A 15880-nucleotide genomic window follows, 5' to 3' on the forward strand; every position below is an offset into this window, starting at 1 on the left:
CAATGTGATACCCCTCTTTTCCTAATTAGGATTGTCAGGTAAAATAAGGGACAGGGCTCCTGCACATTTAATGGTTCTTTAATGAGATGGGTGTCATTGCATTACAAACAACACCAACTGAAATTCACTCTTCTACACAACCATTAAAGGTACAGCAGCCCCGTCCCTTATTATGTTTGGTAATCTTACTTCTTATTTGGGGGAATCCTAACACTTCTTATTGGATGCCCACAGCCTGACATAACTGTAGAACTGGCTGTAGTTAGCAGAGCCTGGAAAAGCTACCTTTTGCACTACATGCTCCAGAATCCACCAGGAGGATCTGGATGAATTATACTCTGAAAAATAACTCCTCCAAGCTCTGGGAGTAGTGATGGGAATGTCTCTTTTGGCCAGGCTATTTGTTTCCCCATTCAGAAGGTGATTGTTGATGGCACTATTGCTTGTGCTACAATAAAACTTCATCTCTTGTTTCCAAGAAATCTTGGCACATCAGATGTTAGACTTTTGTTTCCTTGTTGTGTTTGGGTTTGCACAGGCAATGACATTGTGATGCATTCATATCTGCTGGCTGGTGTTCTGTCTATGTGCGGGATAAAAGGACTCCATATGATACTCTGCAGTGATTCCACATTGTTTGGCTCCATCTGCACATTGATAAGGTGAGAGATAATTGCCAGCATGCAATGCCATGATTGGAGTTGCTATGTTCCCAGGGAGCATCTGTAATTGTTGGCATGTGTTCTGCCGTTCACTTTGCTCCTGCAGGGCAGTGTTGGTGCCTGTCATTATCAGCCAAAGCACAGAAATGCTCTGTCCATTGTGTGTGTATATGCATGTACAAGGGGAGAGGAGGGAGAGTCAGAGCACCATTCCTGCTTATAAACCAAAAACATGTCAGTCAGATTCTGGGGATTGCATCAAAGCACATCTCCGAAGCTTGGGTGACTCATATTGGCTGGCTGAAACTCAGTAGAAAGACCTGACCAGATTATAAATGAGCTGCTTTCTCCTTTAGAGACTTGCTAAAATGAAGATGAAAATACACTCCTTGTATTGGGCAAGTTCCAACAAAACATACAAACACACACATTCTTGCAGTTGTGTCTGTATTAACACAAGTAGTATTGTCTAAGCAAAGCACAGTGATCTGGCCAACCTACTTATCTGGGCTGTCTGATGTTTAAGTTATATGTGTGATCTGTTCCTTTTGGACAAGAGACTACAGTAAGTTTTCTGTCCTTACCTTCTTCATCTGGAATCAGTCCAAATTGCCGGGGATCATCAGTAGTTTGGATGGATCCCAAGACCGATGGACAGATTATTTCTCTATCAGGACACTTGATGAAACTGCTGAGTGAAGTGCCTTTATGGCATTCTTTAGAACAAGGGGGGGGGGAAGGTAAGAGGGGCCACAGAGAATAATGTTATCAAAATGTACTGCCTAGAAACAATTCTCTGCCTATGAGACAGTCTCCGATCTCACTAATGAAATGGGAACTGCAACTTTTCCAAACTCCAAAATGGTTCTATACCTCTTGTTACTTCTTTCTGATGAATACCCACTTAAATTATTTTACTTGCATTTAGTGTTTATGTTCATAACTGAACTTTGAAAAATCATATGTTTGGATCACAGCTCTCATGGCCATGCTAGCTGGGAGATTCTAGAAGGAACTGTCTAAAAATCATAGTAACTTTTCCAAGCTTTCTTTCAGCACTATCTTCATTCTCCACATTCATGGTCTCCACCCCCTTAAAAAAGGTGAAATATAGATGTAATAAATAAATATTGTTGTTGTGTGCCTTCAAGTCATTTCTGACTTATGGTGATCCTAAGGTGACACTATCACAGGAGTTTCCTTGACAAGATTTGTTCAGAGGGGTTTGCCTCTGCCTTCATCTGTGGCTGAGGCTGCCCAATGGAGTTCCATGGCTAAGTGCAGACTGAATTCTAGTCTCATAGAACTTTAGTCTAATACTCAAACTACTACACCAAGCTGGTTCTCAATAAATAAAATAAAATAAAATATATACATCACACACACACACAACAAATAAATTTTAACATCTGCAGCTTTCTCTAGGTAATTCTGGAATTGTAGGGGAGGGAAATTAGCTCAAATGGTGCAGCACTTGCTTAGCATGTGACAGATAGTGGCATCAATGCTCACATTCTCCAGTTTGTGCTTTTGAGCCAATGTAGTGTAGTGGTTTGAGCATTGCACTATGACTTTGGAGACCACGGTTCGAATCCCCACTCAGTCATGGAAACTCATTGGGTCATCTTGGGTGAGTTACACTCTTTTAAACTGTAATTAGGTCTGGGAAAAGTGGCTTATACTTGTCACACGATACTGCCTCCGACCTATAGCTGACCTGCTGTGTCACCCAACCATGCTGAGTCTCCCTTTTTATGGATGGGGAAACCCTGTCAATGAGCTCTCAATAGCACAAGTCCCTAGGTGGGAAATGTCACAGTTGGGGCAGTCATGTTATTGGCAGTTATGTCAGGTCAATGTCCTCTCCTCTTTGCCCGCTCCTCACTATTCCCAAGCTTACTGGTTACTTTTTCCTTCCCTTGTTTCTTTTCTATTAAAAAAAAAAACCAAATTAAATCACAGTAGCAGAGCTCTGGAATTGTGTGAAAAGGTGAAAATAAAAATAAAATAAAAGGCACAGGATAAGTCATAGAGAGGTGAAGTTAAGAGAGGCAAGGTTAAGGGGGAGTCAGGAAGAGAGTGCAATGCTGGCAGTTACACGACTATGAAAATGTGTGGTGATACAGTGAGTACAAACATGTATAATTCTGGTTTCACTGGCAAGTGCAAGTGCTGCAGCTACAGGGCTCATGTGGTACAACCATTAGAGGAAGGTAAGGGGAAACCCCCTCTGCATAAATCTTGCCAAGAAAACCCCATGATAGGGTCACCTTTGGATTGCCGTAAGTAAGAAATGACTTGAAGACACAAGTTTTTTAGTTTGTTGACACCGGAAAGTTTCAGGCTATGACAAAATGATACTTTCTATGGATCCTTGGGGAGAAAGATACCATTTTAATTAAAACAATTTTTAAGTTTACAATATATATGTATTTTCGCAAATACTTTTGTGTACCTGTAGAAAACATGCCATGATTTTATCCTGTTCATAATGTTGCACAGCAAAATTAAATATATCTACATTATGAACCCAAGCTAATTGTTTATTCACCAACTGATCATAAAATATACAAACTTCACTTCAGTTCCTAAAAATTCAAGTCGATGTTGCTACTTTCTTTGCAATTTATATAGAAAGAAATAATTTCCTCCCCCCCTCCCCAAATATAGGGTGATCTGAACACTACATCTCCCCTATGGAAACCATCTTAAATAGTTTAGTCTTATAGCTGTCCTTTCCAGCCCTACATCTTTCCCATCCCTGTGACACTGGAGAAGACTGAACCTGGGACATCCAACATCTACAGCATGTGTTCTACTTGGACAAATTACAGTAGGCCCTTGGAATCTGCTGGGGTTTGTGGTTTGGTTCCAGGACCCGCTGTGGATACCAAAATCTGTGGGTGCTTAAGTTCCATTATATACAGTAGCATAGTAAAATGGTTTCCCTTACATAAAATGATAAAAATCTGTGGTTAAGTATAGCTCCCACAGTGTGCCAACCAAAATGGCCAATGGCCATGTGATTCTGGCGCGTTACAGACCGCCCGTTTGGGGCGGCCTGTAAGCGGCCCTTTCCCCGCTGTATCGGGGCCTCAGCTGCCAGAATGGCAGCCTCTGAGGCCCCGTTCCGCCACTTTCCAGGCCGTGGGGAAGCGGCAAAAGGCCGCTTCCCCGCGGCCTGGAAAGGGGTGTCCTTGGGGCTTCATGCCCCAAGGACACCTGATGGCGGCAGGGAGGAGGAGAAAGGGGCCACTTGGCCCCTTTCTCCTTTGCGTCCCTGGCGCAGCCGTCTAAAGGTTGCGCCAGGGATGCAAACCTCAGAAGGAGCTCCGTTTCGGAGCTCCTTCTTGCGCCGCAGCAAGGGCGCTCTAGGTGCCCTCGCACAGCACAATGTCACAACTGCACCACCTCGTTTGGAGGCGGCGCAGTGATGACGTCGTAATGGCAGCCCCCGTGTTGAACGGGTGCCGCCATTTTGTACGGACCAGGTCCGTACTAGGGTTAGGGGCGTCAAGAAGTGACGCCCCTTTCTAACCCTAGTACGGACCCAGTCCGTACTATTAGGCCCGTCTGTAACGGGCCCCAGGGACTTGGCTCCCCATGAGGCAAGTTTTCCATCCACTACTAACTTGTGGCCTCCCTCAAAGAAGGATTTTGCCTATCTTGAGTAACTGACCTCTTTCATACTTGCTGTTTTCAGCACACACCTCTGTCTTCCTTGTCTTCCTCCTACTAAGAACATACTCTTGGTTACCTATTGGAGGTAAGCAGAAACTGACTTGGGAAGAATCTGTAATTCGACTGCTGGTCACATGTTCTTGTTTCCTTTTATGGTCTGATTCCAAAATGAGATCATTTGGCAAAGGGGTCAAGTCTTTATTACAGGCATCTGTCTCAGTTTGTGGTTCATTACAATAGGTTCCTGAAAAGTGAGCGAGAAAAATCACATGAGTTAACTAATGAACATTTTGTCCATCTGAAAAGAGTTTCTTCTCCTACAATGGCTAAAGAGGGCCTTTTCAGAAGCTTGTGTGGATAATCTTGTTATTGAAACCTCACCAAACAAGAGGAAGACTGCTTTACTTCACATGCAGAACAATTCTGTGTGTATCTACTCCAAGCTCAACCCCAGTAAATTCAGTGGGTAAATATGGATAGTAGCCTTCTCCAACCTGGTGCCCTCAGATGTATTAGAACAGTGCTTCTTAAATTCTCTGCTGTGTGGAACCGGTATTTTTTTCTTCTAATGTGCCATGGACTTCAACTAGATTTGTTCCCACTGGGTACAACTGCTGCTTTCTTTCTTGAAAACTCTCGAGGTACCTGGAGACAACGGCTACATCCATACTGCAGAAATAATCTGGTTTGACACCACTTCAACTGTCATGGCTCCATGCTATGGAATTCTGGGAATGATAGATTTGCAGCACCACAGCTCCTCTCTGGTGCTCCAACTAACTACATTTCTCAGAATTCCATAGCATGGAGCCATGACAGTTGAACTGGTATCAAACTAGATTATTTCTGCAGTAGAGATGCAGCCAATGATTCATGTGCAGCCATCAGTCCTGGAGCTACCACTTCGACTAATACTGTGTTAGACCATGGCTGCCATTGTCTCGAGCCACTATGAACTGGGAGTACAAAATAAACATTAACAAGTGGGACCGGCAACCAGACCTTGCAGTGTAGACATCTTCTGGTTACTGTTCCAGTAAACTATCCATGCTCTCCTCCATGGTCCTTCATTGCATCCCCCCTTTTCAGCTGTTCTTCCATTTTTCAGCCTCAGCACTCCATAGCTACTACAGCATGGTCAATCTTTGTTGGGCTGTTTTAGGTCTCCACAAGGAGGATTAACATTTATTTCATTTTATTCTGCTGAGCCTCCTTATACTTTTGTTTCATGTGAGTAAGTGGTACTCTTCTGGCTATTAAAGTGATGGTATTCAACCTTAATGTAATATTGTTATTTCTGGAAAGGGATCAATTTAAACTCCAAAAGATAAAGACATATTCAGGACATTGTGGAAGACCTAGAGCAAGCGTCCCCTCATCACATTGAGCGTGCTTTTGTCTTACACCAAGTAGAACACTGTTTCTGTTTTGACAAGATGGAGGGAGAACCTTTTGAAGTGAACACAGAGACTGCCTTTGATGCATGCATATTTTCTAACTTAGTTGGGTGTAGGCCAATTAAAACAAGCCGACTCAATGCAAGTTTTTAAAGCAGATGATAGGGGCAGATGGTAAACTGTTACTGGCCAGAATTGGAGAGTACCCTTTTACTAAATCACGGTACTGCAACTGTTCATCCACGGTACACAGTCGTACCTTTTAGCTTTTTCACTTTCGTTTGGGTCTCCCTTCCCAAATGAACCAGCAATGGAAGGACAACAAGCTCTTTTGAGAGTTCACTGCATGTAGTTTTTTTCCAAGGAGCCCTGGGTGAGTCTTCAGATATCTGAGGCAACCTGAAAATCTCTGGCACCTGGAAGAAAAACAAAGCTTCAAGAAACTTTATTTGACACCACCCATCCTTGACATTTTTGACGCCACCCATTTCAAATGACTCCAAGTGGATTAAAGCCACCCTTTATACTCCATAAATAATTTCCTCAAAAGTCTTATTCTGCTCTGTGAGGAATCGGCACTCCAGGTGGGCAGAGTTCCCAATAAAATTCTGGTTCTAAAAACTGTGAGGCTTTTGTTCTTCTGAGTTACACCCACTTTGAAATAATGTACAGGAGAATCAATGTTTGTATTTATAGCAGGATGAGAACAGTCAGAGTACAATATAGTGCCCAATTAGTCACACTTACTTGCCTTTGACTTCAGTAGGATGTGCATCTGATCCGTTGCATAATTACTCAGAAGTGAGTCCAACAGACATGGGATGGCAGCAGCCTTAGGCCATACTTAATAGGATTGACTCTACTACTAGGTAATGAGAGGAATGTTTTAAGAGGGAGGCGCTGGGGGAAAGGGCAGTAGAAGCCCCCTAACTATTTCCCTCTGTGGGACGACAGAGCTTGGTATGCTACAAAACCTGCCCCAAAGCAAGGCTTTTCCAAAGAAATTGCTACTGGGTCTCCACTTTTTCATTGAAATAGTTCATGAGTGGAAGCTTCTCTGTTTTATACAATTTTGACATTTGGATTGAAATAAAATGATTTTTAAAAAAGCAGAGAGAAAGTGCAGTTTTTAGTACCATTTGCATACAATATGTCCTAGTATGAATCAGTGTAATTTCCAAACTAAGGCCTGTTACAGACTGCCAGAATAAAGCTGCTTCGGGTCGCTTTGGAGGTATGCTGTTTAAATTATGCATGCATCCTAAGAATCTGGAAGCTGCACCAAAGCTGCACTCCAGTGGTTAGGAATGGAGTGTGGCTTTGGCACGACCTCCGGACTCTTAGGACCCATGCATCATTTAAATAGCATACCTCCAAAGAGACCCGAAGCAGCTTTATTTTGGCAGTCTGTAACAGGCCACAATCTGCATTCTTGGTTCATTGATTCAACTGTACGTGTCCATTTGTCTCCACTGGACATCCAAAAGCTAGAAATAAGTGTCCATTTGGATACACAACTGTTACTTTAAAAATGCCTTGTCCCAAGTCCCTAAAACTAGCTTGCCATTTTAGGTATGCCAACAGATACTAGCCTGTTTCATGTGTTGAACTAATTTTCAATTCTTAGTCCAGCCAGCTTCTCTAGACAGGATGGATGTTATTTTGTCCTTTGCCTCAGGCAAAAAATGTCTTGGGCCAAGATACTTAATTGCACAAGGCTATATAAAAGGATTTTTTGCTTTTACTCATGTATATTGTTTGCGGATTATTAGCTGCAAGTTTCTTAGGAGGAGAAGCCTGTAAGAAATGATGTCATGAAGCTTTCCATTTTACAGATCACTAGGGATTCTGTGAGAAAGCATGATTGAAAAATACTAAGCATTACCTTTTTTTTTTTAGCTGTAAATTTAATAATTTGTATGCAGGGGTTCTCTGAACCTGAAAATTATTTCACGGGTTCCTCCAGGATAAAAAGGTTGAGAAAGGCTGCCTTAAGAGCACTCACAGGCTGACAGAGAACTGAAACATTTTGAGCTTTACTACTAATGAACAAAGCAACTTTTTAGCATCTTAAGATGTGTCATTTGTTTCTTCAGCAGATTCCACTAGATGCTCCCCAATTTTTGTTTCTTCCCCCCCCCCCCATCATTTATTGTCTTTAGAAAAGTTGCAGTTCTATTAGGGGAAAATGCACCTATTAGGGGAAAATGCACCCACCTGCTTCCTATGTTCCTTTGTGACTCCCCCTCTCTCTGAGCTTGCTCCTGGATGGATAGGAGGGAACAAACCTGTATCCACTGAAGGAGCCCCACTTTTTCTTCCATCAGTATTCTTCAGATGTCTTTGGGTAACTGTCAAAAGTTCGAGATGAGAGATCAAATAACAGTAATATAAATCAAGTTAGATGTGCTCAAAGTCTCACTGAAACCAAAGTGGTAAATCTGGTGTCAGAAATACTACCTAGCTGAAAGCTATCATAACCTCGAAAGAGACAAACATTGTGTCAGGATTTGCTACCTATCCTTCTACTTTCCCCACATCCATGGATAGCAAAATCCAGTAGAGAAGACCTAGGGGCTGTCCGCAAAAATGAAATGAAGGCGTTTCAGTTGGTTTGAACCCTATTTGCTTAATTGATGCATGTGGCCAAAATGGGAGAAAATCAGAATGAAGATGTGCTCTTGGGACAAGATACCAGAGCAAAATAACCCCTGGTTTGCTCCAGATCAAGCTGTAAACTATGAACTAGCAATAATAATAGCATGTACATTTCTATACCACTTATCAATGAACTAAGCACTCTCTAATAAGTTTACAATTTATGAGCTAATTGGCCCCAACAAGCTGGGTACTCATTTTATGGACTTATGAAAGGATGGAAGGCTGAGTCAACCTTGGAGCCCTGCCTGGAATTGAATTCACAACCTTATGGCTCCAACACTGGCATTTAACCACTGTGCCATATTGCACTAGTGAGTGGACTGCATTCCGCTGCAAAGATGTGGGAAGGAGCTGGTGAGCCAACAGTGCTATTTCTGCTCACAGCTTTTTTTGTCACCCACCTATAAAACAATTGTACATGGCAGTGAGTGGTTAGGTGCACCATCGACCCATCCATGAGGTGAAACAACAACAAACATGGCTCCAATAGAGTACCATGGGAGAAGGGAAGAAAGCAGATATGTACAGAGGGCCTCGATGATTCCGCTGTGCCGATGTGTCACTAGGCACACTGATGTGTCATATGGGCGGTCAAACACATGTGTGATCGAGTGGCCAGTTGCACAGCTGATTGTGTGGGACAGTGATTGGTCAGCAGTTGACTGGAATGAGGGAGGTGACTTGTTCCATGTGTTTCATTTCACTTCACTTCAGTTTTCCATGGAGACTTAATTGTAACAATAGATGAAGTATGACAGAGGGAGTTAACTTCTCCTGCTTAGGAAAACTTTTAAAGCTTTAACTGGAAGAAACTATTGGTTTCATTAGAATACATCAGCTATATTACAATAATCAAATTATTTTAATTGACACACAGCTGTATTTTCTTACCACTGTAAGAGATCTTTCTTCCAGGGAAAAAACCTCCATAGAAAGTCACATGAGGTTGCTCACACCATAGATCAGAAGTGTCAATAATGGTATTTGCCAAAGTTGGATAACGGACAGAGAGATTTGGTCTTTCACTGTGGTCTGGTTCCTCCTTAGTGGCTGCTTCAACTTGGTGAACCACTGCCCATCTCTCCTAGAAGACAGCAGAACAGAATGCTTGAAACACTGTGTTTCTGAATAACTGTTTCTGCTGCATCTTATAGATTCCACAAGAATTACTTTCCTTTCCCTAGCCACTTACTCTGTCACTTCAAATCAGACCAAGACATTTTTTGCTTGACTCAGAGCAGTACATGAAATGCCCAGACCACTCAAGTCAAGATGTACAATACCCAGCCCAAACAAAGTTATTTCACCACAACACACACACACACAGGCACAATCCCTCAAGCATCTCTCCTTGTCTCTGGCAGTAAAAACAGTATAATGGCAAATTAAATAACTAGCCATTTGCTGTATTTGTATAACAGTCAAAACAGCTCCCTGAGGCAGCTGCTTCATTTTCTGTAATGGTAGAGCTGGTCCTGGATGTCATGGCTGTCTTTGGTGGCTGGACCATGCAGGCAAGTCCTCGAGTCAACTGTATTATGGCCTATGAAGAGACCACCATGATCAACCCTTTCATTAGGGAAAGCAACGCAGGCCACATTACATTTCCATTGGTCACAAAGGGCACCACATTGTTATGAGTTTAATTAATTAAATAATAATTGATGGCAGAGCAGTGTGTCACCATTTTTATGCAGGGGTTTTCCATCACAAGTGTTCATTTTATCTCAAACCAGTGTGGCAATTGTTTCCATCTTTGTTGTTGTTGTATGCCTCCTATCATAGGATTTTCTTGGCATGTTTCTTGCCATCCTCTGAGGCTGAGTGTATGTGACTTGCCCAAGTTCACCCAGTGAGTTTTTATACTTGAATGAGGAATCAAACCCTGATCTCCTGAGTCATAGCCCAGCACTCTGGCTCTCTTATTTCCATTACTATACAACATGAAAAAAGTGCTCTATTTGCCAGCACTTCAGTTTTATGCCAGTAGGTGGAACCAAGTGGTGTAAAGCACAACGGCTGTCAAAGGATATCACATTTTTCTGATTACCAGAAAGGACATTGAAAAATAAATGAAGGCTTCCTAAATTGTTGAGTTTATAGTTCCACTCTGAAATGCTGGCAAATCTTAGGCACACATACACACCACACAGCCTATGAGTGTCATTTCACCTTGCTTACTCCTATGTGAAGGAGAGACTATTGCCTTTATGTGGGCAGAGACGACATCTTATTAGTACAAAGAGCTGGCAAGATCTGAAAGGCACTGGGACCAGAGATGGAGGGAAGGGTCACTTTGTGTGATGGAGAGGAAATTTCAATGAGTGCAGCTTTATTCACCTCTGTAGCAATCACTATAGTTTAAATTGATGGTCTGGATTTGGGCCTTCTTGGTGGCTTTCCCAGGCTGTGAAACTCCCTTCCAAGGGAAACTAGGTTGGCCCCCTCGTTGTCCTTCCACCAGCAGACACAGACCCTTTTATACAGGCAATCTTTTGGCAACTGACTGGTGCTAAGAAAGGGGCTTACAAAGTGTGTGATCCTTTTTTGCTTGCTTTCTTCCCCAACCCCACTGTCCTATTAAATGGTTTCAATTTCGTATTTGTTTTGAAACAGTAATCTATTTAACTGTATTTTCATCTCACAAATGGTTGTGCTTGTAATTCTTATCTGCTTTTCAAAGTGATGTTGTGAGCACCAGGAGAGAAAGGAAGGATGTAAATGAAATTAAATGCTATGGTTGCCTTTATTTAGGACTCTGTTTAAAGCAGGGTCAAGAATTGTGCAGACCATGACCCACATGTGGCCCACCAATCTCACCATTTCCTATCTGCTAAAATTAGTTTCAGTCCTAAATGTGGATAGTTGTGCCTGAAGATACCTCAAGGGGCACAGTTGTCCATTTTAACTCTATTCCACTCTCACACCACACACATTTTAACTCTATTCCTCCCACAAACCTTCTTTCAAACCAGAAGAGACAGAGATGGAAAATAGGGCAGGAAAGGCCCCTAGATTCTCTAAATGCATTGCAAGGTATTCCCTATTTCAATGGCTCTCTGGTCAAAAGACAGTTTAAATCATCAGCCAAAGAATCCTCTTCTGGTGTCTATGATCAAAGTACAAACCCCAGAAAGATTGCAGAGGATGCAGCCATAGCAATTAAAGGGGAATCAAAGTGTTATAACTATATAGTGTGAAAGTGCTGGCAGACTGAGCAAGCCCACATATAATCGTCTTCTGTTTTGTTGTGATGACAGGTGCTGTACTTCTATTTAGCTTAAGAGTAATTATTTCTAAATTTCAAACCACATATATAAATTAAGATATGTAATTGTTAATGCATATCTGTATCCTCTTTTATAATCTATTTTAGTGATGCATTTTCCTCTTTTTGACAGTACATGCTAAACTGCTGGGAATTTTTTGGCATCCAAGTCTGTATATATGTGCTATGGAAGACTGTGGTGACAATAATAAACACCATTCTTATTCTTACTATATTACACCCTCTACTCCACTCTTCTGCTTTTATTGTTAGAGTCACTCATATAAAACTGTATATAAAAATGTAATATAAACACAGTTAGAACATCCCACTGAGCTAGAGGATGGACAATGCTTTTAGCCATCAGCCTACTTTCTCACTCCTTTCTCTGCCTCATCCCACCAAATATTATCAAGGTCCATACTTATCAGGCCACATAGTAACACAACATAAATTTATATCTCTCCCACCCAGCTCTTCAAGGTATAGAAGCCATAACCAGCACCTGCTTTTCACGGGAGTTAGAGGCCTTACAAACTACAAAGCCAGTCCTGTCTAAATTATTTAATACATCCATCCCCCACGCTCAACTTCAAAATGCTCTTACATTTAAGTTGAATGAGCTACCCTTAATGATACTGAGATAATGATAGTGAAGTCCCCTTCCATATGAAGTGTGAAGGGAAGTTTCAAAGCTTGCCATCCTAACTCATTTAAGCCAAGCTCATCATACATAACATTTCAAATCCAGTCTGCTACCCCAGACATTAGACAGAATGAGATAACTGGGAGCAGCAAAGTGGCAACCTTATGGCCGTTCCTGTTTTAATTCTCAGATTGTCCCATTCTGCTGGAGGTCAGAGCTGTGTATGCCACTCTTACCCCAAGGCCCCTTAACCAGACTCATTACAAATGCAAAAGGGAACTTCTGCTGCCAATCCACTGAGCTGCTGTAGATGGGACAGAGATGGAGCACTATTTTGTACTTTGTCTCAGGCAGCAAACTTTCTTTGGCCTCTCCTGCGGAATGGGGAGCATTCTTGTCTTCACATCTTAATAGTTCCAGGAGTACTAAAACTATGAATGTGATTTTATTATCTTTGGGCTGAACTTCAAATATATTACCTTAAAAATGTCAGTGACAACTATGGGTAAGTCTATCTCTCCACTTCCACGTTTTCTTGTATAACTAAAACACAATCATGCCAGTGGTCCTGACACTCACATCCATTCAAGCCACTTTCAACAAATGCTGCAAGAATATTCTGAATGGTCTTGAATCTGAAGGAAACCAGAAAATCTCCCAGCTTGATGAAGCCAGAAGAATACTAGCTCATAGCAATGAAACTTGTAATACCCCTGGGATCCCTTGGTATGCTGTATCCTGGCTCCTGGTGGTCTCCTTTGTTTGCTGCCGTCTCAGGTGAAAGCTCAGTTTTCTGACTGAAATCCTTAAAGGAATTCGAGCTCTTCCTCTGACGTGTTTTTCTTCAGAGTTTTCCAGCAGCTTGACTTTATTCTCATATTGCTTCAGAGATGAAGAACCAAGGCCTGTTGGATATAAAAGATCTCTTTGCTTAGTGAAACAGTATGATATAATCCTACACATGTGTGCACAGACTGAGAATCACTGTGCTCAGTGCTGATTACTCCTAAACACCACTTGAAAACATAAAGACGGGTCGGTGGGCTAGAGCTTATATAATCCATGCTAGCTGGATGATTCTGAGAACTGTAGTTCCCCCCCCCCCCAAAAAAAAAAACCCACAACTTTCCCAAGCTCAACTAAGTGTGTACAGAATTTGGCAAGTCATGTTTAAATCCTGGTAATTTCCCTTGGAAGGCAAGTATACGCAGTTTAAATGGACTCTTCCTCATCTTCTGTTCTGACTGAAGAACATTCATGCATGCATCCACACACAGAGATGGGGAATGGCTCAAAGGTAGTCTGAATATTAAAAACAGGATGTACAGGCACCTGAGGCAGAAAATCTTAATACCTTCCTTCTATTACTAATTAATATTCAGCACATTCTTCTGGGAAATTCTCCTGGATCAAGTCCCTTTGAAATGAAGAGGAGAGGTGAGAAAGCGAGATGTTCCAGTTGCTGGCAGAGCAAAGGCTGAAGGAAATATTAATTTCTACGGGGAGGGAGTCCCACATGCAGGGCACAGTCGCCTCAGAGAAAGTACACTTGGGTGTTGCCTCTGACCACAACTCAGAAGGTTGTGGCAAAAGCAAGAGGGAACAACAACTGATCTTAACAGACAGAAGGGGTAGCATGGGAAGAGGTGTCCCTTACAAAGCCCAGTTCCAAGTTGTTTAGGCCCTCAACAACTTATATTGCACTCAAAGATCACTTAGGGCTTTACCACACGTCTTTTAAAGTGTCATAAAAGTTCCATAATAGAGCCTTTGACAATACCTATCACATACAAATGTTTCCCTCTGGATAGTGCCTTGTCCTCCAAGTGTGGTTAACCCACGGAAAAACCTATCAATAAGATCCCCATTGTGCTGGTATAGCGCTAGTCCACAGGGCAGTAATTATCCTGTGGTAGTTCTGGGATTGTGCAGTCATGTAGTGTCAATGACTGGTGTTTTCCTCTCCACCCTCTCCTTTGCTATTCCACTGTTAAACTGCATTAGCAGAATTCCAGAATGTGTTTTAAAAAAACAAATACACATCCACACAAAGAAAAGGCACATTGGGTAGGGCATAGGGCAGGGAAGTAGGGTTAAGGATGAGGGCAGAAGATAGCATGCGTTACCACCAACAGACCATTTGTTCTAATGAAGGGACATGATGTAGGGAGGGCTCCCAATCCGGTATGTACGCACATCCCTTCATTAATGTGATTGTGGTGAGAATGCAGGTCCTGTGGTAAAGTCCTTAGTCGCCAACACAGATGATACAATAAAGAGGCGAGTACATCTCAGCCCCCAAATTATAGTATCTACTACAGCAGCAACATTCAACAGTTGATGAAACCTCCCAGTGCTAGGTCTGTACAAAGTACATTACAGTAGTCCAAATGAGATGGAACGAATCCATACAAACCACAACTATACCAGTACAGTAATAGGCACAGCTGGCACCCTAGTCAAAGGTGAGAAAAAGTACTCCCAGCCACAGCCAGCCTCTGGGCAGATACCAAAATCAGATCATACATGTCAGTATCCCATATTAAAATATATTTATTTTATACAGTACTTGTATTAATTTGTTCTTTTAACTTACTCTGTATATATGGGCAAGGTGAGCAGAAAATATGAAGAAGATTATATTTTGGTGGAACAGCTGACAGATCTTGTTGTTTCTTTCTGTCATCTTGTGAATCTTCCTGAAGCAACAAGGGGTCCTTAATATATCCTACAATGAACAAAGTATACATAAGGCACTTCAAAAAAGGTGGCATGTGGACACTGGTCCAGTTAATTTGGCATTTTCTTACAGCAGGGATTTCTTTGGTCTTCCAGTTGTTTTGGATTTTGGTTCTCTGAATCCTGGACCACTGGCCATGCTAGCTAGGTCTTTTGAGAGCAGATTTCAACATATGTGGAGGACCAAAGTTTGAAAACTAATTGGATAAAACACAATGACTGGTAGCAGCTCCACAGGGTTTCAGAGTGGCTTAGTGGTTTGAGTGCTGGACTAGGGGACTGGAGACCAGGGTTAGATTCCCAACTTAGCTGTGAAACCCACTGGGTGACCTTGGGCAAGTCACATGCTCTCAGCCTCAGGGGAAAGCACTGGCAAACCTCCCCTGAACAAATCTTGCCAGAAAACCCCATAATAGGTTCGCCTTTGAGTTGCCATAAGTCAGAAACAACTTGAAGGCACACAATGCACATGTTCTCTCACACACACGTTTCCCAATTCTAAAAGGATATGATGGGGAATGAATCTGGAGTGTTTTGCATTTACTCTATCACTTTAACCAACTGGACTGGACACAGCACATTAAGAAAACAGACAGACCTTGGATCTAGGAAATCATGTAGAAATGTAGCAGCATGTGTCCTATCGACTTGCTCTTGAAATCACTAGGTCCCAGAACATTGTTTTACCACTGCTTAGTTATAGATATCTTCAGGATGCCATTCTGTGTGTTTTTTTAAAGGAACTTGAAAAGCTCCTATATCAATGGATTTGGAAGCAACAATGAACTCAAAGTCTTACCCAGTGATTCCCAAACATTGCTTCTCC

At 42.1% G+C, this 15880-nt stretch overlaps 1 protein-coding gene across 2 annotated transcripts in view; it reads right to left on the minus strand.

The window, feature by feature from the left end:
• Nucleotides 1-15880, minus strand: part of KIAA2012 (KIAA2012 ortholog) — an 85029-nt gene that overhangs the window by 50091 nt on the left and 19058 nt on the right. For both annotated transcript variants that reach the window (XM_089519386.1, XM_089519385.1), the window contains exons 4-10: nucleotides 14912-15043; nucleotides 13027-13220; nucleotides 9293-9485; nucleotides 7958-8091; nucleotides 6000-6156; nucleotides 4342-4587; nucleotides 1247-1378 (exon numbers count right to left, since the gene is read on the minus strand). In XM_089519386.1, coding sequence (XP_089375512.1) covers nucleotides 1247-1378; nucleotides 4342-4587; nucleotides 6000-6156; nucleotides 7958-8091; nucleotides 9293-9485; nucleotides 13027-13220; nucleotides 14912-15043 — 1188 coding nt within the window. The remainder of the gene's footprint in view (nucleotides 1-1246; nucleotides 1379-4341; nucleotides 4588-5999; nucleotides 6157-7957; nucleotides 8092-9292; nucleotides 9486-13026; nucleotides 13221-14911; nucleotides 15044-15880) is intronic.

This window comes from Sceloporus occidentalis, unplaced genomic scaffold (genome assembly GCF_023333645.1).
Source record: "Sceloporus occidentalis isolate IW3139 unplaced genomic scaffold, rSceOcc1.0.p SCAF_4, whole genome shotgun sequence".
Lineage (NCBI taxonomy): Eukaryota > Metazoa > Chordata > Lepidosauria > Squamata > Phrynosomatidae > Sceloporus > Sceloporus occidentalis.